Genomic DNA, 25,688 nt, shown 5'->3' with positions numbered 1-25,688 from the left:
ACTTGCTGATAAGAAGTTGTATTGCAGATCCACTCAGCATTTTAATTTTAGGTTTTGTGATCAAAATCTTTCTATTTTTTATTTTTGTGATAGTAAAAATTAGATACCAGTAGTAAGATTATTCTATATAAGAGAAATATTGGCAAATGTAATGTGATTTTTAATAAATTTGAATCAATGATAAAAAGATTTATAATTGGTATATGTGAAACTAAATCTTTTAGAAAGTTTTAACTTACAATTTAACCTAGAACATAATTTTGATATGTTTCATATAAAAAGATTTACATTTACATCTAATAATGTGTTCTTATATCACTTTAAATGTTTCACACTTTATGCAATCATTATCGTAGTCAATTTTATTAAATAATGTCGTATATGTTATTGAATTCTTTATATAACATTTGCCTTAATGTGTAGAAATTAATAAGGTTTGGCCTCAGTTACATAAGGTCGAAACCAATTAAAAATTGTCTAACAAGGTTTGGATAATTTGAGCTTTAATGCGCATCTAATAAGATATAAACTTTTAATGAGTAAAAATAAAGGATGATTCTATTTGTGTAATGAATTAAAATAGAAATATCCAAAAGATAATTATAGGATTGTTGATAATATATGTTATGGTTTTAGGTCACACATTATTTCTATCTTTCTAAACCTTATTATTAGAAGTTAGTAGAGGAAAAATCAAAGAATCATTTTAAGGGAGTAAGGATTACGATGTGAATTAAATTTGATAATGTGAATTAAATTTGATGGTCAATCTAACTTTTTTTTTTGTGGTTGAATTAGTTAGATAAATAAATTCATCAACACATTTAACCCATTCCATCAAACACACTAACCTGGTGAGTCCAATCCACTAGTTTAGTAAGTCAACTCACCAAACCATTTTTTTTTACAATCTTAAAAGATAATATTATAGTGGATTTATGTTGCATCAATATTTTTTATTTTATAGTTTATCTTTTGTTTTTAGATATTTATTCTCATTATATAAGAAATAAAAATATCTTATTTTAACCACATGTTTTTACTAGTACATTTTCATGTATAGTGCCTTTTTTTTAAGAGTGCATTTTATTTTGACATTTTGTTTGAGTTGCATTAGTTTAAATTAAGATTAATTTTCAAGCTTATAATTTAATTATACATATTAGTGGAAAAGAAAGCACTTCATGCCTTTGTGATAACTTCTTTTGAATACATATATGTTAGTTGGATAGTGTGTGGTTATCGATAGTTTTAAAACTAAAAATTCTTTGAAAAAGACTTTTCTGTTTTCTATCGTACAATTTATATAATATTCATAAAGGGTTAAATTTGTCACAAATAATGTGTACACCAAAATAAGGAATTGACTTTATATATAAGTATAGATATATTACTTTGGTCCTTGCATGAGAAATATAGCCCCTCTAATCAATTTTTATAAATAATAATAAAATTATAGGTTAAAATAATGTGTATGGAAATTTTTTAATTGATATTTTTTTTTAATTTGGACGTGTTGAAGATGAGTCAGGTTGTCAATTTATTAACTCGTTAAAGTGAGTCAACCCATCAACTCACTATTAAGTGCAGATATTACATTCTTCAAGCCATTTTTTTATTGTTGGCCAACCCATCTTACTCTGTTTCTTTTGTGGGTGTTAGGCTTACCCGAAAATCATGTGACTCGAAAAAGGGTGTGAAAATTACTCGAAACAAAAGATAAAGGTTAAACACCTACCAAGATTAAATTGAGAGCCTTATTTGTTCACATGGGAATGTGTTCGAATATAATTAATTAAATTGAACAAAGGAGTGCTCGAAAATTTATTTGTTGTTCATTAAGGGGTTAAGCTATAACGCGGTCTCGATAGCAACTCGAGAATGTAATAGTAACTCGAAATTGTAGAGGTGTTATTGAAGGGATCTTAACAGTTAAGGCACACTAAGGTAGTTATTAAGGGTCGAATCGAGTAAAGTTGAAGCGTGAGGCGAACGGTTATGGGAAGTTACAATTTAGAGTCACGTAACAAGCATAGTGGATAGCGGTTATCCCCTAGTGGCGTACATGCATGAAATTAACCGTTCTTGATTGGCTCTATAAATACAGAAGCTACGTACCTTCATGGAGGTCGGAAAAACTCATACTTGAATTAACTTCTGAAGCACTCTCTGCCTACACACATATGGTTTTCGTGCACAAGATCGTTTTTGGGTATGATTAACTCTCGGCCACTTGTCTTTTGTTTTATAGGAGTAGACTTAGCATTAGTTCTCTTAGTTATTTCTTTTAATCACGTAGTTATATTACTTTGATATTGTAACTCTGGAACATTATGTAAGTTGAACCATGATTTGTATTGCAAGTATCTCAATTATTCATTCTGTTCATCTTAGCATTTACATGTATGGGAATTATTGCTTGTTAATTATTGAAGAATCTTTAAGAACAAGTAATTACTAAATCTTCCTACTACTCCTCTTCTAGTAGATTAAAACTCAGAAACATCACATATCTAAATTGAAACGTTTTTCGTGCTAGTTCAAGTAAAAAGAATCCATAAAACAAATTCCACCGTAAACAGTGGGTCAACTCGTTTCGCTTTACTTTAGGTGGATTGACCTACTTTACGTTTCCTACAAGGGAGTAAATGTAGATTTTGGAAGACCTAACCGCTTAACTCGAAAGCGGACTTGGTTATCATGAATTTAGGTATAATTTCATTTACTTTCTTTTTAATGATTAGCATGATTTGGTATTTTAGTCCTACATGATGATTTTTATCTAGGGTTAATTTTTGTTTCAACAATTGGTATCAAAGTTTAGTTATGTTTGATTATTAAAAAATTTGTCTTTTATGAAAATTCAAATCATTCATGTAGATAAAATTAAGAATAGTAGTATTGCATGGATTCAATCATTTTAATTCAATTAAAAATAATGACCACATATTTTTAATGTATGGTGCACATTTATTTATGTTGAATCTTCAAGTCATCAGATAATCTAAGTAAAAAAAATGTTCGATTATTTTAATCTTATAGTGGCTCATATAATTTATAGAATGATTTTAATGTAAAGGTTTTTGATGGGATAATTCTTAGACTTAAGATGTATTAAAGTCATGGAAATTATTTTAATTTATTCAAATAAATTCTATCCCTTCTCATTTTATTATGGATAGTTTAGTATTTTAGAATTTTTTTTTAATGATATTACGGGAAGTTATAGAAGATGTTGGTTTTCATTTTGAAAATCAATAGAAAAGATAACTTCTTTACTAGCATTTTTTATGTACGATTTCAAGAAAAAGAACTAAAAATGCCAAACAATAAAAAAAAAGAGCAAGAGAAGAGAAAAGATTTTAAGAGACACAGGAAGAATATATTAAAGATGATAATATAGATTTGAGTAAGTTCTTAAATACTCCTATAAATATTACATTATATAACGGAAGTAAAAAATATATTATCTAAGGGGATGTATTGGTTTAGGATTTCGTAGAATTTTAAAAGATTTTTTTTGAGTAAAAAAGTCCATTGGTATTCAATCAAGATTTTATGTCACTTAAAAACAATCCAATGGTATTCAATCTGGATTTTCAAGATTTTTTAAAGAGTCCATTAAAATCCACTAGTATTCATTTGAGATTTTTTACAACTTAAAAACAATCCATTGGTATTCAAAAATATAAGGATTTTAAAGGATTGTTGTGTGAGAGAGATTTTGAAGGACTTTCTAGTGTTATCTATAAATACCAGATTCATAAAACAATCCCATCCAAACCCATCGAATTTTGAAGGATTGTTTGAAGTGATTTTTCAAGTGTTTCAAGAATTTTCAAGTGAGTTTTTCATTTTTTTTCTATGCTCCTGTGTTCTCCATTTTTTCTCTACTAATAATACTACATTATTGTTCTTGCTCATATATAATATTGTAGTACTGTTCTCATCCCATTCTCCTATTTTGTGAAACTCTGATATGTAAATGATAGTGTCATTGACTTGCTCTATTTTTCTGTTCGTTCTCTTTAATTGACTTGCCTTATTTATTCTATGTAGTTGAATTTTTTCCTTTATATAACACAAAAAAATGCTTGAAATTTCAAATTTTAAGTGGTAATTTTTTTATAACACACGTCAAGAAAAGAAAAAGGTGAAAGATGAAATTGATATTATAATCTTTACGATATATATATATATAAGATGAATTTGTTAGGGTTTCTGTGAGTAGAATGAGATGAAAATGGATCTTAGTTGGGGGAAGAACCCTCTCAACATAAAAACTGCGAACTCTCTCATTCCCTTGAATTTGTTACTTTTATCCCTCATCCTTTTATGACTCAAAAATTATTTTATTTTATTTACTATGAATTTTTCTTTTTTATTTTTATATTGTGAAATTAAGATTTTTTTTTATATTTTAAAAAATAAAATTAACACAAGACATTGCAGTATCTAATTTTTTAGGGTTTAGGATTTATGCCTTCATTAGCTTATTTTTTAAAAAAGAAAATATTGTTAAAATATTTGTTAGAATAATTTACATTTATAAATATCGATAAAATTTTTATATAATATATAACTAAAATAATATATATATATATATATATATATATATATATTCTCTATATCTAAATACTTCCGTTTATATAAAAAAAATTATATATCTAAATATTTTCTCATTATCAAATATACTAATTTCTCTTTTATATAAAAAATTATCTTATATTTCTATATTTTCGTTTTTACATATTTTTTTTTATAATGACTGAGATATTTGATCCATTTGGATAGCCAAGATATATTCGATGTTGTATGATTGGTGTGCTTCTAAAAATAATAATATAATTTTATTGATTTTGTCTCTTATCCATAATTATTTATATAACTAGTTTTCAACATATATTGTTTTAGTAATTCAAATGGGAGATTCACGAGGAAATAATAAAGAAAAAGGAAAAGAGAAAGAAAACTATGAAGCTTGGACCAAGGAGGATTCCAATGAATTGTTATAATTGATAGTGGATGCTATAAAAAAAGGATAAGATATTATGGAGAATTATCATTATTATTTATCTAGACATTATTATTTTTGTCTTTGACTCTTTTTGAATTTGAATGTATGCATTTTTTTTAAATCTTATCAAATGTCAAAACTCCACAAAATCCCACAAAATCCATTAAAATCCTTATTTAAAAGTCTTGCAGAATCCATTAAAATCCTTATTTTAAGTCTTATGGAATCCTGCAAAATCTTAAAAGTCATAAAAATTTTGTAAAGTCTTTTAAAATCTGCAGGATTTTTTTTAACTAAAAAAGCAATTTAAAATCTTAATCCAATACACTTCCCTAAGAATCATGGAGTAAGAGACACAAGAAGAACATCGCTTTGCTGTTCAAAAAAAAAAAAAAAGAACATCATTAAAAATTACAATATAGATTTGGATAAGTTCTTAAATCTTATTAACATAAAATAATATAATAGAAATGAGAAATATAATAATTAATTTTCTTAAACGGTAAACTAAAAATTACCATAACAGTATAATTTGCTTTCATCTGGTTTAAGGTAACCAAAAATGAATCTAAATAGGAAAAAAAAAAAAAACCTCTGCATACCCCCGTTTATTTGAGAAGTAGGTAGCAACATTTTTTCAGTTTAAGATCCCAATTCAATTTCCTTAGTTTCCCATGAATATCCATTGGGAATTGTACCAATTTGCTGGACTAATGGCTGAACTTGAAAAGGATAAGTATACTAATAAGAGCATATGCAAGCAACCCCTATGCCACATCATTGTCAAAAATAATTCTACTAAAATTTAAATAATTCATAAAGTGGATTTGAACTGATTTGGCAGTGATGTAGCTTAGAGGTTATTTATAAGCAACCCTCAATGCTCTAAGCAGAGAAAAGGAACCGCAACTGTGAAAATTGTACCAATTTGCATTAAATGGATTCCATTTCAGTGTAGGTTGTTTTTGTGTACTTTGGACACTTTGTAATAAGCAAGGACGAATAAGGCTACCGACACCGCTAATCAATATTTCAATCATACAATATCTAATTAAAAAGACAAAGAGGCAGGAGTTACATATTGTATATAAAACGATTAATAGAGTGGAAAAGAAAATAAACTGCAAAGAAGATTAAAAACAAGTATACCCCAAATATAATCGTTTCAGATTATATACAAAAGTAAGCACGATTACAGAAGATATAGCCAGTGAATTATGAAACCGTTAGCACTGAATACATGATATGACATACTGAACCATTAATGGAAATATATATGCTGTAGCAGGCGATTATGATGTAGAAAAATAAACAAAATAGTGGAATATTAATGAGGGTCCTCCATTAAAGCATGAACCTACACAAACATCAACTTTATAGAGTTTTTTAAAATTAACTCAATGGCCTATAGGGTGGTTGTTGTGATGAAGAGGGTCAGGTCCCGTTGGAACTTCTCTCTCTGACTCTTCTACTCTGCCACCAGAAGCAGCTTCTTTCCCAAATCTCGCAACCTAAAACCAAAACTTTAACCTCATATCACCAAAAAGAAGAAAAAAGAAAAAAGAAAAAAGAAAAAAAAGAGACCCAAATAACATGTAAAGATTTTATGTATGTATATCATATTCATATATACCTCAATGTCTGTTGCTGTAGACTCGCTTCCTACCATGTTTGTTGGATACATAAAACCTGCATGTATATTTTTTGTCAAGCAATGGTTTACTACTTTAATGCAACCAAAAAGAAGAACGAGTGATTCTGTTGAACTCACTTGAACTAGAGGATTGAATAAATGGCAGCAAAGCAAGGAAAATGAAAATGATGACAGGGTTCAAGAGGCAAGGGAGAGGTTTCTTGATGGCCATTGTATGCAAAGAAGAGAGGAATGAATGGAATAAAGAACAACCCTTTAAATTTTTTGTCACTCTCTTGAAAGCTTCCTTTTTTTCCTTTCTTTCTGGCCAGAAATGAGGAAGCTTTTTGAAAACCCCTCCAAAAAGATTGATGGGTGGGAGTGAGTGAGGAGACAGTGTAGGAAATGACAATTTTTTTTTTTTTTTTTTGTGTTTTTGCTGTGAGATTTGAAATGAAGTTGACGATATGAACCTCATGGTTTTGTAAGAAGTAGAGGGAAGATAAGGGTTAATGAGAAAAAGACAGGAGGGGGCAAAGTTGGTACAGTGTGACAATGATGGACACTATTCCGAGGTAATGAGACGTTTGACAGTCTGGCACGTGTCAGGTAGACATCCTCGGAGGTGTGTTGGCGCCGTCACTGACCAGGCACGTGGCTTTTCATTATTGGTGGGAAGCTGAAGAAAAACCGCGTAAAGATATGATCTACCTCCAATCATTTTGGGTGGGGTCACTTCACCGCACTCTCACCATGCTTGTCTTGTAACCCACCCATTTCTATTGTTTTACTAAGATTTAGACAAACTTCTGATGTTAGTGTTGAATTCTTATGAGATTACAGGTTTATATCAATAGAAAGACGTGAGTTACTGTGTTCAATTGTAATTCATGTAATAATTTTAAATATTAAGTCAATTTTAAGCGAGTTGTTTTGAGTAATTTATGTTGATTTGTTAGTTTAGGTAAAAATTATTTTGTAATGCACTTTTCAATTATTTTGCTTTTTTTTTTAGAGATCAGTCTCTTGATTAAACATTCTCAATATTTCTCTGTTCTACACTTTGTTGCTAGTGGCTTGCCAAGTCAGAATTCGGAAAGTTTTTCAGTAGTCAGTCTCATAGATCTGTTCTATTGACATTACGAATTTTGACCAGATTTTATAGCATTAGTGACATTAAATTCCGATATATCTAATGGAATTTCAATTTATAAGCCATGTAGAAGCATATAATATTGTTACTGATTTTATGGAATAAAGGGCAACCAAGATCCATTCAAATGAGTATATAATGAGAAATACACGTGAAATTCTAGTGGAATTTCACTGCACGATGCATTTTATTTAACCATAATGTTTTGTTTATTGTAAGACTCGAGTGCTTTTGTCATTGCACAAATGACAAGCTAGCAGTAGCATATAAGTATCAACATGTTTCACCTTGATCTAATGATTTCTTCTTTCATGGCAAGTGACAAAGCACTAAGATTGCCCTCATTCTCTAATTGCACACCTGGCATGGCCACTGCTCTACTCCCTACAAACCCATCTTCTCCTATTTTGATCTTTCCAAACTTCACCATCCCTCCTCCTTCATACACATGTCCAAAGAGCAAGGCTTCTCTTCCTACACACCCCCCTCTCTCAATCTTCACCATTTCAGGGTTTAACAAGGCTCCCATGCTATCCACGTAAACTGCATGTTCCATATCCACATCTGCACCCATCAACTTCATCCACATCACAAACCAAAATGATCCACATGTCATGTCCATGAAATAGTCTCCAACTAAGGTTCTAATAGCCTGCCATGTGCTGTCCAATGTGATCCTTTGACTCCATATAGGAACTGTTTCACCAGCTTTCTTCCTTCCTACCAGAATCCACTTGGCCATCACACATGCTAATGCAGCTAAGGCTCCTGAGAGAACCCAAAACAAGGGTAACAACCAATATATTGGAAGCTTCTTGGCACTCTTCAGGTAAACAACACAGTTCAAGGGAGGAAAAATTGCCAAACCCAACACCATGTGAGGTAACACTGTTTGTAGCAGTGGTTGAGTGAAAAGTGCTGAGAAGTTCTGATACCATGTTCTGGTCAAGGTCACTTTCTGTGAGTCATTTTTCTGCACCAAATTACCGAGTTTTTTCTTGCTTACCATGTCCATCTCTTCTATCCCCTCATCATAAGCATTCTTCACTGAGTTCCTTATGACAACTTGGGTTTGTGATCCAATGTAGACACCACCCTCTTGGAGTGTAGAATTCATTGGAGCAACTGAAAGTGCTCCAAGGATGACATTCTTTTGGACTAGTGAACCAGGAAGAATTAGACTCTGACTACCAATAACAGAATTGTCCTGAACCTCAATTTTTCCACTTACATATCCACTTGAAGAATGAAAACCTGTAATTATCCGACTAAAATCACCGAGATGGACACCGGCACCAATTGACATTAACTCTGGATATGAAACTGGGTTGATGGCTCTAATGGAACAATGCTTGCCAATTTTTGCCCCCAAAAGGCGTAAATATATGCAGAAGGCTTCTGTTCCTGAGAGAAGCTTTGCAAATCTAAGGTGGCAGGAAGTTGTCACTTGACATCGAAGCCGGGTTTTAAATTCGGTTTGGTTTTGACTACTTTTGAGGAGGCGAGTAAAAGCAGTGGAGAGAATAATGAGTATGAAACCATGAAGCAAGTAGGCAGTGGTGAATGCAATGGCAAAGGTAATGTAATTTGATGAGACTTTAGAAAACATGGTAGCATATGCAATGATGGTAAACGGGATCCAATGGAAGGCCCCACATATGCAAACAAAGGAAAAGTGTTGAGGTGATGGAGGTTGCTTGAAGAATCTAATATATAACAAGTAGGCAACAACAGCAGAAAGAGAGCTGAGAAAGCCAACGAGGTAGATTCCCATAAAATGGTAGATAATATCATGTTGAATTTTGTTGGTAATAACTGGGAACTCTGCATTCTAAAATAAATGTGGAAAGGTATTAGTTAATACTTAAATGTTCGATTGTTATCTGTATTGAATTTATGTTGTAGATATAGACATGCATGACCACGACTTGCAGATCCCCCAATAAATAGAGAAAAATACTACAAGAGTTATTTATGTGAAATGATGAAATTTAGAGCAAAAAAGGATGAAAATGCCTTATTAGTAGTAGCAATATAATGGAACCCCAAAATTAAACAAACTACTTGGTGATATCGTGTGTGTGTGTGTATTGAGAGATAGAGAGAGAAAGAAAATGCCAAATATAAAATGTAACCTAAAATATTTGTTCAAAATATATAAATACTTTTGTAAGCATTGTGTTACTTGTACATAACATACCTTATTATCATTATTAAGCTTTGCAGGTTTGAAGACATGTTGGCCTTGGCCAAACTTTTGCAAGGCCTGCACCTCTGCACCTTCTCCAATAACACTTCCTTTTTGGATAACAGCATAAGGTCCAGTGGAAGAACATTTGCCAATACTAATAGGATGGAAACTTAAAACGCCATTCTTTACCTCGTGGCTTTGAATCAAAACACCTTCAGCAATCACAACTTCATCTCCAATTGATACCAAAGATGGGTCAGTGATATCAATTGTATCAAGTAAAACTGAGGATCCAATTCTAGCACCCAGCATCTCAAACCAGTGTTTCAGAAACACTGTTCCCCTGAGGTGTACCGCCAGAACTTTAGAAGAAATTTCTTGAACCTTATATAGAGCCCACCATTTGACAAAATCCATTGAATAGATAGAGATTTCAGAGGTAAGACCATAATTTGGTCCCAAGAAAGAGCTTCTAAGCAATGAAATGCAAATGCAAGTAGAAGTAATGCAAAGAATCCAAGCAAGAGGTGCAAAAGTCAGGGAAATTAAGTAATTCAACCAGGGAAATCCTTCTATCCATTCACTGGAACTTTCTATGAAATTTAGATAAGTAGTGATGGATAGATATGCAGGAGATACCAACATGATAGAAATATAAACAAGTGCTAGGAGTTGAAGTACACGGATAGCAAATAGGCGAGACTTGGATACCTCCACAATCAGTTCAGTGGAATCAGTCTCAGCTTCTGGAACATTGGATGGATTGCTTGAAAGTTGAGGCTCAGACTTTGATATAAGATCCTCAGAGAAGTTAGCCAAATCTAGAATGCAAGATGCAGTGAAAACATCTATAGCTGCAACTTGAGTTCCTAAGAAATTTGAGAGTTTTTGAGTTGCTTTAACCACACCAATCGAGTCAATTCCATAGGATGTCAGGTTGTCTGTAACTGAGATGTTGTTGACAGCGATTCCAGTTTGCTCAGAAATTAGCCCTTTCAAGAACTCTACAATTTCATTCTTACTTATCCTTTTTCTAGGTGCAAGTAGCTCAGGTGTTTTTCCTTCTCTTAGCATTCTTGTAGTAAATGATCCTAACCACGACTTCTTTCTTAAAATAGGCCTTTGACCTTCTGGTACCAAGTTCAGTGTTTCGTTTGTGAACTGTTTGACACATTCAAATCTCTTGATTTTTCCTGATGTTGTTTTGCTGATGGTTCTAGGCTTGATCAACTTGACAGAAGCAACACCAACTCCATGTTCTTCTACCACACGAGTTTTAATTTTCTCAATCACATCCTTGCTGACTGGCTTACCATCCCTCACTTCTGCAATCACAACCAAGCCAACCTGATCAGAGCCATCTGGAATGGAAATCCCCTTTGCTGATAAAATTTCTTCAGGGACTCCAATGACAGCACAGCAACCAGGACGAAGAAATTCAGATGAAGTCTCAACTGTCTTTTCAACATCTGCTGAGTAAATATTTCTTCCAGCTACAATGATAAGATCCTTGATCCTTCCAGTGATGAATAGCTTCTGATCTATTATTCGTCCCAAGTCTCCAGTTCTTGTGTAGATATGGCCAGGAAGATTATGAAGTTCATTCCTGAAAGTTTTTTGACTCAATTCTTCCTTTCCCCAGTATCCTATGCCTGCACTTGGACTACTAATCCAGATTTCTCCCTCCTTTCCATCTTCCTGAATCTCTTCACAACTCTCTGGATCAACTATTCTAATATCAACACCCACATTCTTGTGATTAACATATCCACAACAAACTCTTCCTTGCCAATCAACAATGATTGGCTTACCTTCGCCGAATGCACAACAGACAAAAACACAATTTTCTGCTAAGCCATATCCAGGAGCCATCACCTTTTCAGATAAGCCAAAAGGACTTGTTAGCTCAATAAATCTTTTCAGGGTCTTCTGTCTCACTGGCTCAGCAGCAATCATAAGAAAAGTCAAGGATGAAAGGTCTAAATTCTGAAGCTTATCCTTGTTAGACTCCATTTTTCGAATCACTAACTCAAAGGCAAAGTTGGGGCCAGCACTATGAGTTGCTTGATACTTGCTAATAGTTTTAAGCCACAAGAGTGGTTTCTTGATAAATGTCATTGGTGAAAACAAAACTGCAGACCCACCACTAACAAGAGATGTAAAAAGTCCCCCAATTAGCCCCATGTCATGATACTGAGGAAGCCAGCTTACTAGCACTGTCCTTGAGGTGCTCTTGTATCTTCTTCTCATCAACTTTACATTGTGAATTAGGCCACCATGAGTGATCATGACTCCTTTAGCATCAGTAGTTGAACCCGAGGTGAATTGCAAGAAACATATATCATTTGGCTGGGGTTCACATTGTTTGTCAAGGTGTTCCAAAACCATACTTTTGGAGTTCTTGACCCATGTATCAGTGTGAAACCAGGGAAGATTTGGCCATCTAGCTGAAGATTTCCCATTTTTTCCAGTTAATAAGAATAAATTTTTCAATGAACCTGCACGAACTGCAGAGTGATAAGCTACTGTTGATAAAATTGCCACAATGCTACATGACTTGGCAATGTTTTCAATTTGCATTAGTGCTTGTCCATTTGTTTGCATGGGATCCGGAGGAAGAATAGGCACTGGTATGACTTTGGCTCTTAGACTTCCAAAGAAGGCGTCAATAAAATCCAAACCGGGGACATAGACAAGGAGAACTTTGTCACCTGGCTTGATAACTGGATTTTGGCTTGTTAGGAGCTTATGAGCAATGCAAGAAGAATTAAAATATAGTTCTCCATAGGTCCTTTTGCATACCGGAATCCCTTGTTCATTGACCCAAGTATAGAGAGTCCTGTTTTGAGTGATTGGATGAGTTCCCCAGTGCTTTAAGTAGCTATCCAAAGTAGGCAAATTAGGAAATTGCAGTTCTGGCAATTCGCCTAATTCTTTAGGATTCTTTTTCTGGCACTCAGTTTGCAAGGGAAACAAATTCTGCATAAAACATATTTCTATCAAGTGCAGGTCTATTTGGAAAATATGTCTATCTAAAATTAATAATGGAAGAGGCGAAGAGCCAATATTAATTTGGGGATGTGCCAGTTTTTTCAAACCATTGATTTGTCAAAATATATATAAATGACAAATTACCTTGGTGTAAGGCAATATAGGTAAATCATTGCTATTTGCAAAGTTCTTGCAGATCAAAGCCATGGCATAAGATGAATTTCTCTCTGTAAGCTCAAACGCCATAAGTCCACCTACATAATAAGTATTTCTTGAACCTTGAAGCTTTGTTTCCAACTTTTCATAAAATCCATCTTTCATATCTGCATTGAAGCTTCATAATTTAGAGTTCTTACTTGGCAAAGAGTATTAGACTTTCAAAAAAACAAATGAAATACCTAGGCTACCAACATGAGGAAAATACATAAAGCGACGTTGAAGAAGGACATTCTCAACCTCTCCCCCCATGGCTTCTATTGTCTTGATCGCAAGCTCTGTGACTGTTGGTCCCTTAATATCAACAGAGTTGCCATAGGACCAGAATAAGAATATATCAGTGTCAGCATAAAATCTCTGCATAGCAACTGGATGCCCAACTGTGCTAGGATCTTCCATATATTCACTAAAATAATAAAATCCAACATGCAAATGTTCTAGCCCTTTAATCTTTAAAACAGTGGTGTAGTAGTCATTTGTCTCTACTTTGCTGAACAAATCCCTTTCAAGGTCACTTGCATCCATTACTTCTGTTTCACACTCTGCCACGGGACTTGTTTAATCAGGTTTAAGCTGAAGAGAAAAAAAAATCTTACATAAGTGTGGAGCTGTAAGAATTTTACATACCTATGCTGGTTGAAGGCAATGATCTGTAAGTTCTTCCATATCTAAATGGAAACGAGCCAGAGATTATGATCTTATCAAATTCCAAAGTTTCAACTTGGTTTAAGCTCTTGACATTAACAGTGACACCATCAGATTTTCGCCTGATTGACAATACTTCAGTGTTACAGCAAAGTTTTAAAGGAAGTGATTCAGCAACCTTCTGCCAAAGATTAGTATATCCATCTTTAAATCGTCGAATTTTTCCAGCCATGGACGTTCTAGTAAATTCATGAAGGTAGGCATAAGGCATGTCTTGAATAAATCCATATCCTGAAGCAGTGTAACCATAAGCTACAGATTTAGGAAGAGATTTGAGTCCATGATGCTCAAGATATTCTGGAGTTAAGTCTGAAGCAATGTCACTGACAGCATGAACGCCAATACGACCACAATTCTGCACTTTTTCCTGTCAATAGCACAAGAAGAATTTACATCATACAATTTCAAGTTATAGAACTATGGATTAACTAACCATTGTATCTATGAACTAAGGGGAAGTTTGGTCATTGTATCTATGAACTAAGGGGAAGTTTGGCAGGGGATGTTAAGGAATTATGATTCTTGAAAAAAAAAAATTTTGTGAATTATAAATCTTGTGAATTATGACTAAGAATAGCTAAAATCTGTTTGATTATTCCTAAAGGTTCTTGTGAATATTCATATAGAATTTTAGGGAATTAAAATTTTTTGTTTAGTTATGATAATATATTCTTGAATATATAATATTTTTTACAAAAGTATCTTTTATTAAAATAATCTCATTAAATATATTTATTTACTAAAATTTTATTACACATATAATATTAAATTATTTTAAAAAGTTAAAAATTTATAGTTAAAATTATTTAAATACAAAATTTAACAAAAGAAATAAATAAAGAAAAATGCTAAAGATAAAAGATATTATTTTATTAAAAAATAAGTGCTAACAAATACTATTAAAAATAAAATAGATTTTAATAATATTATTAAAATTAACAAGGTCAAGAAATAACGAGAAATATTGAGATAGAAAAAAGAGAGAAAAATAGAAATATGGAAGGGAGAGAGAGGGGGAGTGAGAGGGAGAGAGATTAAGAGAGAAAGAGAAATAAAAGGAGAAAGAAAGAGATTTTGTTTTAAAAAGGAATATTGTGATCTTTTTATATAGATAAAAAAATTTTCCTAACTTGAAAAAGTTAAATTTTCTGTCTCTCATGAGAATGTTTTCGTGAGAAAATAAGATAAAAATAGTTTTTTTTAATGATTACCAAACATGAAAAATTAAGATTCCTAATTTAAATTTTTTATGAAAGTAAAAATATTTCGCGTAACAAATACTCTCAATAGTATTTGGTTGGTAGAAAGCACACCTCATAAATGCATATTAGTCTTTCAGTTGTTTGTAGGCATGGCAATCTAACCCGCCCTATGAGTACCCGCCCGAACCCGCCTCGATTTGGACGGGAAAAACCCGTGTTTATCGGGTTCGGGTTTTCCCCGATTGATAAAATCGGAGGCGGGAGCGGGGGCGGGGATGTGGATGTTAATACCCACCCCGCCCCCATACCTGCCCACGCCCCTATCCTGCTTAATAATATAATTAAAAAAATATTTTTATATATATATAAACCAAAATTAAAAATATTTATATGTAAAAATTTATATTATTTTACTTTTCTTTTTATTTTTTTTAATTGTTCATATTTATTTAAAAGAAAAAAAGAAAAAAAATAGGAGCAGGGACGGGGGCGGGGCAGGGAAATCCAAATCCCGCCAGGGGCAAGGATGGGGACCCAGATTTTACCCTGGCAGGTATCGGGGGCGGAGGTGGGAGCGGAGGCGGGGGCGATTTAAATTTGCCCCCGCCCCGCCCCGTTGTCATGCCTAGTTGTCTGGATAGGGGTGTAAGCAGGTTGAGTTGGATCGAATTTGGATAAACCCGTTATCCAACCCAATCAAAATTTAATAAGTTGAGTTGGGTTGGGTTGGATTTTAAAATCTAATCCAACCCAAAATGGGTTGGGTTGAGTTTGGTTAATTGGGTCAAAATAATTATATTTTTTTGTAAAAATTTATTAAACATTTCAAAATAGATGTAAATCATTTGATACATTGTTACAAATTCAATGTTATCAACGTATAAAACAAACAATGACACAAATTAAATTTTAAAATAAATTTATTAATTTTGTTGTATCATTATCAACTCAAAAATCTAACATTAATTAATACAAAATAAAATTTAAAATAAATATATTATATTATTACAATGTTATCAATCTAAAAATACAAAACTTGTTATTAAGTAAGAGTGACAATGAATATTATCTTGAACAAATAATCATTCAAACATTATTATTATTATTATTACCAGGTTGGGTCAGGTCCTAACGGGTTGAAAACATAAAACTCATTACTCAATCTATATATTACCAGATTTTGGTCAGGTTGGATTAGGTCTGACTTAAATACTGAAAAAATTCAATCCATACTTATTGAGTTAATTTAGATCAGTTCAGGTTCGCGGATTACTCGTAACCGCTTACATCCCTAACTTTGGAACATGATTTGCGGATTACTCGTAACCGCTTACATCCCTAACTTTGGAACATGAAACATGTTATGGACAAAAAAAAAAGAGAGAGACTAACTTGAATTTCCAATGTAAGTGACATAATAGATACATAATCATCGGCAACTTTAATATCTTGATATTCTCCGGAGGAAGGATCAATAACAGCAAGCTTGTGTGAGTCCAATTCTTCTAGTGTTGAGCCTGTCTCTCTTGCCAAGTGAAAAATGATTGGAGCACTGCTTGCTGCAAGAACTTGCCCGCCCAAATCATAAACTTTTCCTGCATAGATCGCGTAGTCAAAATCTATTGTCATTAGAATGAGTTAAGAGAGTGTAATCAAAATATACCTTCAATTTCTATTGATTCACACATGCCACCAACCGTATGATGTTTCTCCAAAACTGTGATATTCTTATAACCAAGTCTGACTAGTGCGTAAGCTGCTGATAAGCCACTTGGACCAGCACCCACTATTCCGATTCTGGTGTTTTCTGGCAAGGAAGGGTGTAACTTGGAGAACTGGTCCTCTATCGATCTTTCTAAATCCATTTTGTATGAATTTGAAACAAAAATTCTGTGAAACCTGTTGAGATCAAGTAACAAACTAAGTCCAATTATCATCAACTTCAGTAGTACTTCATTACTTATATACAAAGATAATTATATTGATTCAACATGAAGCGGGTTGTGGTGATATGTTTTAAGTAACATAAAAATGTTGTCCAAATTTATCATCCCCCACAATACGTACATGTCAGATAACTAAATAGAATAGTATTGTGGGGTATGTATTGTGGTAAAATAATAGTCTGGTTGAAAATTAAACTGAATTGCTGAGAAACAGCAACAAATGACAAGAGAAGTTTTCACAGGGAAGTTAAGAAATATTACACACTAAAAATCAAATTAATGTTAAAACAAATATGCTCTTTTCCAAACCAAGTGTTTCACACTACCTTATGGTATGTTGGTAGCTAAATTCAGAAAAGACAAATTGTTGTTAGTCTTTCATTGATCATTTAACAGAAGAAAATATAGAAACATTTAACAATAAACATACCTGAGAAGAGATGAGAGCTATGCAGTTTAATATCAATCTTCTTGAGCACTTGTCAATCAGCTCGGTGCCTTACATGCAGCTCTCGCTGTAATTACACACTTCTATTGTGAGCACTGAGCAGAAAAGCGTAAAACAACACATACAAGAATCAAATGCACACTAATCAATGCAAAATTTTCAGAATCACTCATGCTCAGTGCAACCCATTTTAGTAAAGTGCTAAACATGAGCATGATGAAAACAGAAAAGGGTAATAAAGAAGTTAACTGGTCAGTACCTGAGCGACCATGAAACACGTATGGTTGTTCTAAGTGTATATGCCAAATGACAAGTAGGAAAAGTGTAAGAATATGAGAGAGAGAATGGTACGTGGCTTCAGTTCCACAAGTGGAAGCTGTTAAGCTCATTACTATCAAGTGTTTATATACAAAGAAGGGTCGAAGGCTTCATAGAATATAGACAAGTAGATGATGATATTGTTCACCGGCTAGGCTACGATGAGTTCCTGAATATCATCACCATCACGTCAAGAATAATTCAACTCAGGATCAGGAGATATTCTAGTTTTGATTCTTCACCGTCATGTTAATAATATTACCACCTTTTAAAGAATTCATCTGCATGCCTAGTCATCCATGGAGTAACATTTCTAACATAATATTATATATGCTATGCATGATGGGTTCACAGACTGTAATGCGAAAATTACATTCATAGTTTTTCACATAATGTAACCAATATGGAAGCAAAACAGTTGTTGACTGGGATTATGCTTCAAAAGATACCAATTCTTGATTGGGATTTGGGAGGCACGATCGGTTAACAGCGGAAGTTACTATGATTGTTGTTAGACTTTTTTTCTTTTTAATTTATACTAGTAAAGTTATCCACCAATTTAAGTGCGTAAATAATAATATAATTAAATTTTAAATATATTTTTAATGTTTACAAAATAAGGGTATTTTAATTTTAGTTTTTGAATTTTTTATTTATTATTTTTTTAAATTTGTAAACATTGTTTTTTATTTTTTTTAATATAATTAAGTTTTAAATATATTTTTAGTTTTTATAAAATAAGCGAGTATCAATTTTGGTTCTTGAATTTTTTCTCTATTTTCATTTTTTTAAAATTAGTGAACAGTATTTTTAGTCTTTATAATATATTTTTAGTTCTTTTAAAATGTGTAAATTTTAAATTTGGTCATCTAAAATATTTTTATTTTTATTTTTATTTTTATTTCTATTTCTCTAAAATATAAAATCACTATTATTCATACATGAGGATTTTTTTTTAAAAAAAATTAAAAATAACTTTTAATGACTTAGTTAAATGAAATAATAATTATCATTCAAATTTAACATATACAATTAGTTGCAATTAAATATAAACGTTTGTGTAAATGAACAAATTTTTTCTAAGATAATTTTTCTAAAATTTTATAATTTCAATTTATTTTAAAACCTTCAATACTTATTATTTAATATAGTTAATCTTTCATTATAACTAATTGTATATTATGTCATGTTATTATAATTTTTTATATTAATAATTTGTTATGTATTTATGTGAGTTTTATAAAAAAAAAATTGGTGAGAATTTTCGGAAAAATAATATCTCAATAAATAACATTATTTTTCAATAATTATTTTTCCATCATATATTAATAATTAGTATAAATATTTTACATGAATTTTGGTTCTTGAAATTTTTTTTCTCTATTTCCATTTTTTAAAAATTAGCAAACATTATTTTTAATCTTTACAATATATTTTTGATTCTTGTAAAATGTGTAAATTTTTAATTTTGGTCTTGTAAAATATTTTTATTTTTATTTTTATCTCTCTAAAATATAAAATCACTATTATTGGTGCCTAATGATTTAACAATTTTTTCTATATAAATACTTTACATGAATTTTTTAAAAAATATACTGTAAGAGAATAATTTGATTTGACAAATATATCTTAAGAAACTAATTTGATTAATATTATATTTTTTATTTTAATTGAATTGTTTGTGTGGATTTTTTTTTAAAATAGTTGATTTTTTTATTTGTTTATATAAATCTATAATTATTTGTATTCAATTTTATTTATTTATTTTGTCCAATTTATCATTTTGATTATAATTTTTTTTATTAATTATAGAGGTGAAACTTATAATATTTTATTAACTATTATGATATTAATGATTTTGATATATTTATTTATTTATAATATTAGTTTATTTTATAATAAATTAAATTTATATATAATGATATATATAGAAAATGTAGAAGAAGATTTAGAGGGAAGGAAGAAGTTGCATAAAGTTCTTCCTTTTACATTACTATAATTTAATAATAGATTTCGTTTTTGTTTTAGAACATTACGTATATCTTTATCCGCAGTGAAATTTATTTGCTCCTTTGACACGAGGATTTTGTAAAAAATGGAAGCATAAACATGACCGTTACCGATTTGCAATTAAGCTTAATTATGTGTCTTTTTCTTGGTGGCGCGGTGTAGTAAAAAAAGCGTCACTGTTATCAACGTCGCAATTAAGCTTAATGACTTTGTTTTTTTATTAATGGCATATATTTCTAAAAAGGTATCTGCGGTCGGTCATCCAGATTAATTAATTTATTGTGAAAAATATTTGTTCATACTCAGTGGGTTTCTAGATCTGTAAATTAAAAAAATTAAAAAAAATGGGTTTCTAAAAAATATTTTTTACTTGCAGGGAAATCCTTCGGACATGTTATGTAAAAAATAAAAAATAAATATCTAATTTGTTTCATAAAATTTGATAAAGGTGATTGATAGGTTCTAAAAAATTTTAGTGACATCTGAATTCTTAAATTTTAATTTTATTAAATAAATTAGTTTTTTTAATTATATTTAATTATTAATTTTATTAATTTCTTAAACAATAGTCAAGTATTAGATTAACATTTATTCTTTTACCTAATCACCTAATATGGATCATAATACAATATTTTTGTACTTTTCAATTCGTAATAAACACTTGTCATATTTAAATACTCTGATCATGGGTGTTTTAGATAAAATGAAAAGTTGTTATTAAGTTTCGTAAGATTTCTTGTAGTTTAATTTTTTTTTTCAGTCATCTTTAATTTCTTCGTCTAATTTAATTACTACTTTAGGAATATAATAATTATTCTCTATGTTACTTTGAAAATAAGATTTTGTTGAGGATTTTATGAACAACCAAAAGCCCAAAAAAAAATTTATTCACTTATCCTTTGCTAAGGGTATAATAGTTATGTTATTTATGTTTTAATTTTTTTGGATTTTCTTTCCTCTTAATGGTCTAACATTTAGGTTGTTTTTATTGGTGTGAATCATTCAAGTAGTTGCAATTTCTTTACTTGGTTAAATGGACATAATGAACAAAACTTAGGGGATATGTTTGAAGTAGAACAAATTACAATGGAGCAAGGGTGGAAAACTAGAATGTTCGACTAGATAAATTAATGATAGAGTTGAAAATGTTGAAGGTTATGATGTTTATTATTTTTGTAATTGTTATATATTTATGTTTAGCTTAGGTTGTATTTATGACGGGACATAGGCATGAGTATATTTGGCCTATTATGTAATTGATGTGTAAATGAAATGTAGATGACTTGATTTGTGGTAGTAAAATTTTGATCCTATAAAGGTTCTGGAGGTAGTAAAATTTTATTTTAAGAATACTCATAGAATTAAGTTAGACAAGTAATAAATATATTGACATTATTTATAAGTTAAGAAATAGTTTTTTCAACAAATCATCTCATTTTTCTTTTGTTCTTGAAATGCAATTTTTTTCTTGAAAACATTAATTACATTGCACACTTCCCCTGCTAATTTAGGATAGTTGAGTAAAAAAAGCAATAATGTAAGACATATTTATTGATTTTAACAAAAATTAAAAAATTAACTTTTTTTAATCTTGATAAATTAGTTATTTATATCCTATAATAAGGTCCTAGAAGTAGTAAAAAGATTATTTTAAAAATATTCATAAAATTAAATTACATAAATGGTAGTTATATTTAATAACATTATTTATAAATCAAAATAATTTTTTCAATTAATAAATATTTTTTATTGTTGAGAAATATAAAATCAAACATTACACCCTATAAAAAAACTCATATCACATCTACCGGCACAAAAGATAGATAGATTATAAATTTTAAATCTGTCTTTAGACATAAAAATTTGCTTAACTAATTGGTAAGAATATTTATAGATTGAGTTTTTAAAAAATTCAAATCAAACTCAACCGATCCATTTTATAAAAATGAATTAATTAATTAATTAATTTTTATAAAATAAATTGGTTCAATTTTTTATAAAATATGATCAATTCTTTTTAAGAAAATCGAACTAACTAAACCAATCTAGTTTGTAAAAATAGATTAGATAACCAAATTGATTTTACAAAATGAATAGATAAATTTTTTTAATATAGAACAATTTAATTATGGATTGATTTAAAATAAATAAATTGTCCATGCTTAATAATCGGTCAACACAATATTGGTTCTCTCCCATAAACAAATGATAAAAAGAAAGAGTATTAGGCTTGTTCAAAAAGGACCGAATCCAATTAACATGTTTAGTGATAATGCAAAGACAGATCACAATTATAACTTGTATGCTATAATCAAAATTTCAAGCAAACAGAAGTCCTTGATATATGGCAAATAAATTACACCCGAACATTAGTTATGAGTCTACAAAATCTAGAAAAACCATGAACCAATATATGGTCAATAAATCTCGATTAATAAATGACTTATAGTATTAGTAGCCAAATAAATTCATTTATTCAATAAAAAAATGCGACATGATTGATTAATAGATTCATAATAATTTAAGAATATAAAAAATCATCAAATGATATATTAAAAAGTAAACCTATGTTTAGTGTAAAAAAAATGTTTCTTATAATTATAATTAAAGTAATTTTCTTATTTATTTCTTATATATAAGAACAAATGTAAACTCTGTAAATGAATCTTCATACTTTAAGGGGGGTGTATTGGATTAGGATTTTAAAGGACTTTTTTAGTGAAAAAAAATCCTGCGAATTTTAAAAGACTTTGCAGGATTTTCATGACTTTTAAGATTTTGCAGGATTCTACAAGATTTAAAATCAGGATTTTAATGGATTCTACAAGACTTTTAAATCAGGATTTTAATGGATTCTGTGGGATTTTGTGGAGTTTTGACATTTGATAAGATTTAAAAAAAAATTCATATATTCAAATTTAAAAAGAGTCAAAGATAAAATAATTAAAAAAAACAATAATGTCTAGATAAATAATAATAATAATTCTCCATAATATTCTATCATCTTTTTATAGCATCCACTATCAATTGTAACAATTCATCGGAATCCTCCTTGGTCCAAGCTTCATAGTTTTCTTTCTCTTTTCCTTTTTCTTTATTATTTCCATGTGAATCTCCCATTTGAATTACTAAAATAATATATGTTGAAAATCAGTTATATAAATAATTATGGATAAGAGACAGAATCAATAAAATTATATTATTATTTTTAGAAGCACACCAATTATACAAGATCGAATATATTTTGGCTATCCAAATGGATCAAATATCTCAATCATTATAAAAAAAATGTAAAAACGAAAATATAGAAACAAAAGATAATTTTTTATATAAAAAAAAATTAGTATATTCGATACTGAGAAAATATTTAGATATATAATCTTTTTATATAAATGGGAGTATTTAGATATAGAAAAAATATATATATATATATATATATATTTATTTATTTATTTATTTTAGTTATATATTATATGATAATTTTTAACGATATTTATAAATGTAAATTATTCTAACAAATATTTTAACAATATTTTATTTTTTAAAAATAAGCTAATGAAGGCATAAATCCTAAACCCTAAAAAATTAGATACTGCAATGTCTTATGTTAATTTTCTTTTTTAAAAATATAAAAAAAATCTTAAATTCACAATATAAAAATAAAAAGAAAAATTCATAGTAAAAAAAATAAAATAATTGTTGAGTCATAAAAGGAGGGATAAGAGTAACAAATTCAAGGGAATGAGAGAGTTCGCAATTTTTATGCTGAGAGGGTTCTTCCCCCAACTAAGATCCATTTTCATCTCATTCTACTCACAGAAACCCTAACAAATTCATCTTATATATATATATATATATATATATATATATATATATATATATATATATATATTTAGAGATTATGATATCAATTTCATCTTTCACCTTTTTTTTCTTCTTGACGTATGTTATAAAAAAAATTACCACTTAAAAGTTGAAATTTCAAGCATTTTTTTTTGTTATATAAAGGAACAAATTCAACTACATAGAATAAAATAAAGCAAGTCAATTAAAGAGAACGAACAGAAAAATAGAGCAAGTCAATGACACTATCATTTACATATCAGAGTTTCACAAAATAGGAGAATGGGATGAGAACAGTACTACAATATTATATATGAGCAATGAATAATAGTATAGTATTATTAGTTGAGAAAAAATGGAGAAGACAGGAGCATAGAAAAAAAAGATGAAAAACTCACTTGAAAATTATTGTAACACTTGAAAAATCACTTCAAACAATCCTTCAAAATCCATTGGGTTTGGATGAGATTGTTTTATGAATCTGGTATTTATAGATAACACTAGAAAGTCCTTCAAAATCCCTCTCACACAACAATCCTTTAAAATCCTTATATTTTTGAATACCAATGGATTGTTTTTAAGTTGTAAAAAATCTCAAATGAATACCAGTAGATTTTAATGGACTCTTTAAAAAATCTTGAAAATCCATATTGAATACCACTGGATTGTTTTTAAGTGACATAAAATCCTGATTGAATACCAATGGATTTTTTTACTCAAAAAAAGTCTTTTAAAATCCTACGAAATCCTAAACCAATACACCCTCCTAAGATTAGTTCTAGTTTTTTTTATTAAAGAATACCTTAGTTTACAAGGAAAAAAAATAGGAACAAAGTAATTTTTTTTATTGTAAGGATATTCAATTATATTTCTTTTTTTTTTTTACTTATAATTGGAGAATATCCTCTCTCAAGTTGAATTTCTTGTATTCTCAAGAATTAGAATTTTATTACTCGGCAAAGTGACGTAAGACACTTCTCACTCGCTTAGGTTTGTGGATATTGGATTATATATATAAAATGTTAATTATTACAATATCCAAGTATATTTTCAATTGAATTGCTTGCAACATATACATATATTGTAATTCAATGTTGTATTTATCCATTCAATAGTCATTCGATTGAATTAGTTAATTGAATTTTATATTGTATGCTGTTATATTTAACGTTAGTCTATGTTGATGGAATGTTCATTTGATATTAATATGATAATATCCACTGTTATGTTATGTTATATACGCTATTGTTTGAACGTCATTGTGCTGTAATTCAATGCAGCTATTATGCTACTATTACGCCGTGAAATCCGGTATTTAATTTTAATTGAATGGTTTTGAATGTTATTTTATATTTCAGCTGGTATTGTTTTTTTTCTTTTCAATTGACTGGATTTGATCGATGTTATTTTATATTTCAATTAAATCTCGTTCTCAGTGTTATGTTAGTGAATTTAATGATTATATATGTACGCATTGTTAGCATAAAACTTTTTATTATATTGTTATTGTTGTTTCAATATGATTCTATTAAATAGCTGACAATTCAAACAATGATATATACCACATAATTTTTTTTTATTTTATCATTTATTACATTTTAAAATTCTCTTATTTTTTCATTCTTTATTTCTCTCTTAGTTGTGAATTTTATTGTATAATTGGTTGTACAAAAAGTCATTTCCCAGTAATAAAGGGAAGCAAAATTTTCACAGCTAGGAATTAAACTCAAGCATGTACAAGTGGAAGAGGAAGAATATTAGAAAAATAAAGTTATACAATTTAATATTTTTAGAAAAGTTAAATGAGCAAAATCTAAATCTAAAAATAAAATAGATTAACTAATTTTAACATATAAAAAAGTTTATTTATTTAATTTTTTAACTTTTTTTTTTCCAACAAATACTTATTTGAAAATTTCAAATAAAATAAGTCATAAGCATGATTGTATCACTTAATTTTTATTCAGTTAAAATTTACAGTTTAATTTTTACTAAGACAGATGCATAATAAAATA

At 29.7% G+C, this 25,688-nt stretch overlaps 1 protein-coding gene across 1 annotated transcript; it reads right to left on the bottom strand.

Annotated features, from left to right (window-relative positions):
* Nucleotides 1-6,135: 6,135 nt before the first annotated feature.
* Nucleotides 6,136-16,973, bottom strand: LOC114915910 (uncharacterized). The gene is made up of 9 exons (XM_083062494.1): nt 16,772-16,973; nt 16,501-16,727; nt 13,829-14,273; nt 13,384-13,743; nt 13,130-13,308; nt 10,706-12,973; nt 6,789-9,634; nt 6,651-6,706; nt 6,136-6,540 (listed from the first exon to the last, which is right to left on the bottom strand). The coding sequence occupies exons 1-7, from the start codon at nt 16,971-16,973 to the stop codon at nt 8,087-8,089; spliced, it is 5,229 nt and encodes a 1,742-aa protein (XP_082918620.1). The 3' UTR covers nt 6,136-6,540; nt 6,651-6,706; nt 6,789-8,086.
* Between the last annotated feature and the right edge of the window lie 8,715 nt (nt 16,974-25,688).

The sequence above is a fragment of the Cajanus cajan genome, chromosome 8 (assembly GCF_000230855.2).
Source record: "Cajanus cajan strain Asha chromosome 8, NIPB_CcT2T_4, whole genome shotgun sequence".
Lineage (NCBI taxonomy): Eukaryota > Viridiplantae > Streptophyta > Magnoliopsida > Fabales > Fabaceae > Cajanus > Cajanus cajan.
This window is presented reverse-complemented; position numbering and strand designations above follow the sequence as displayed.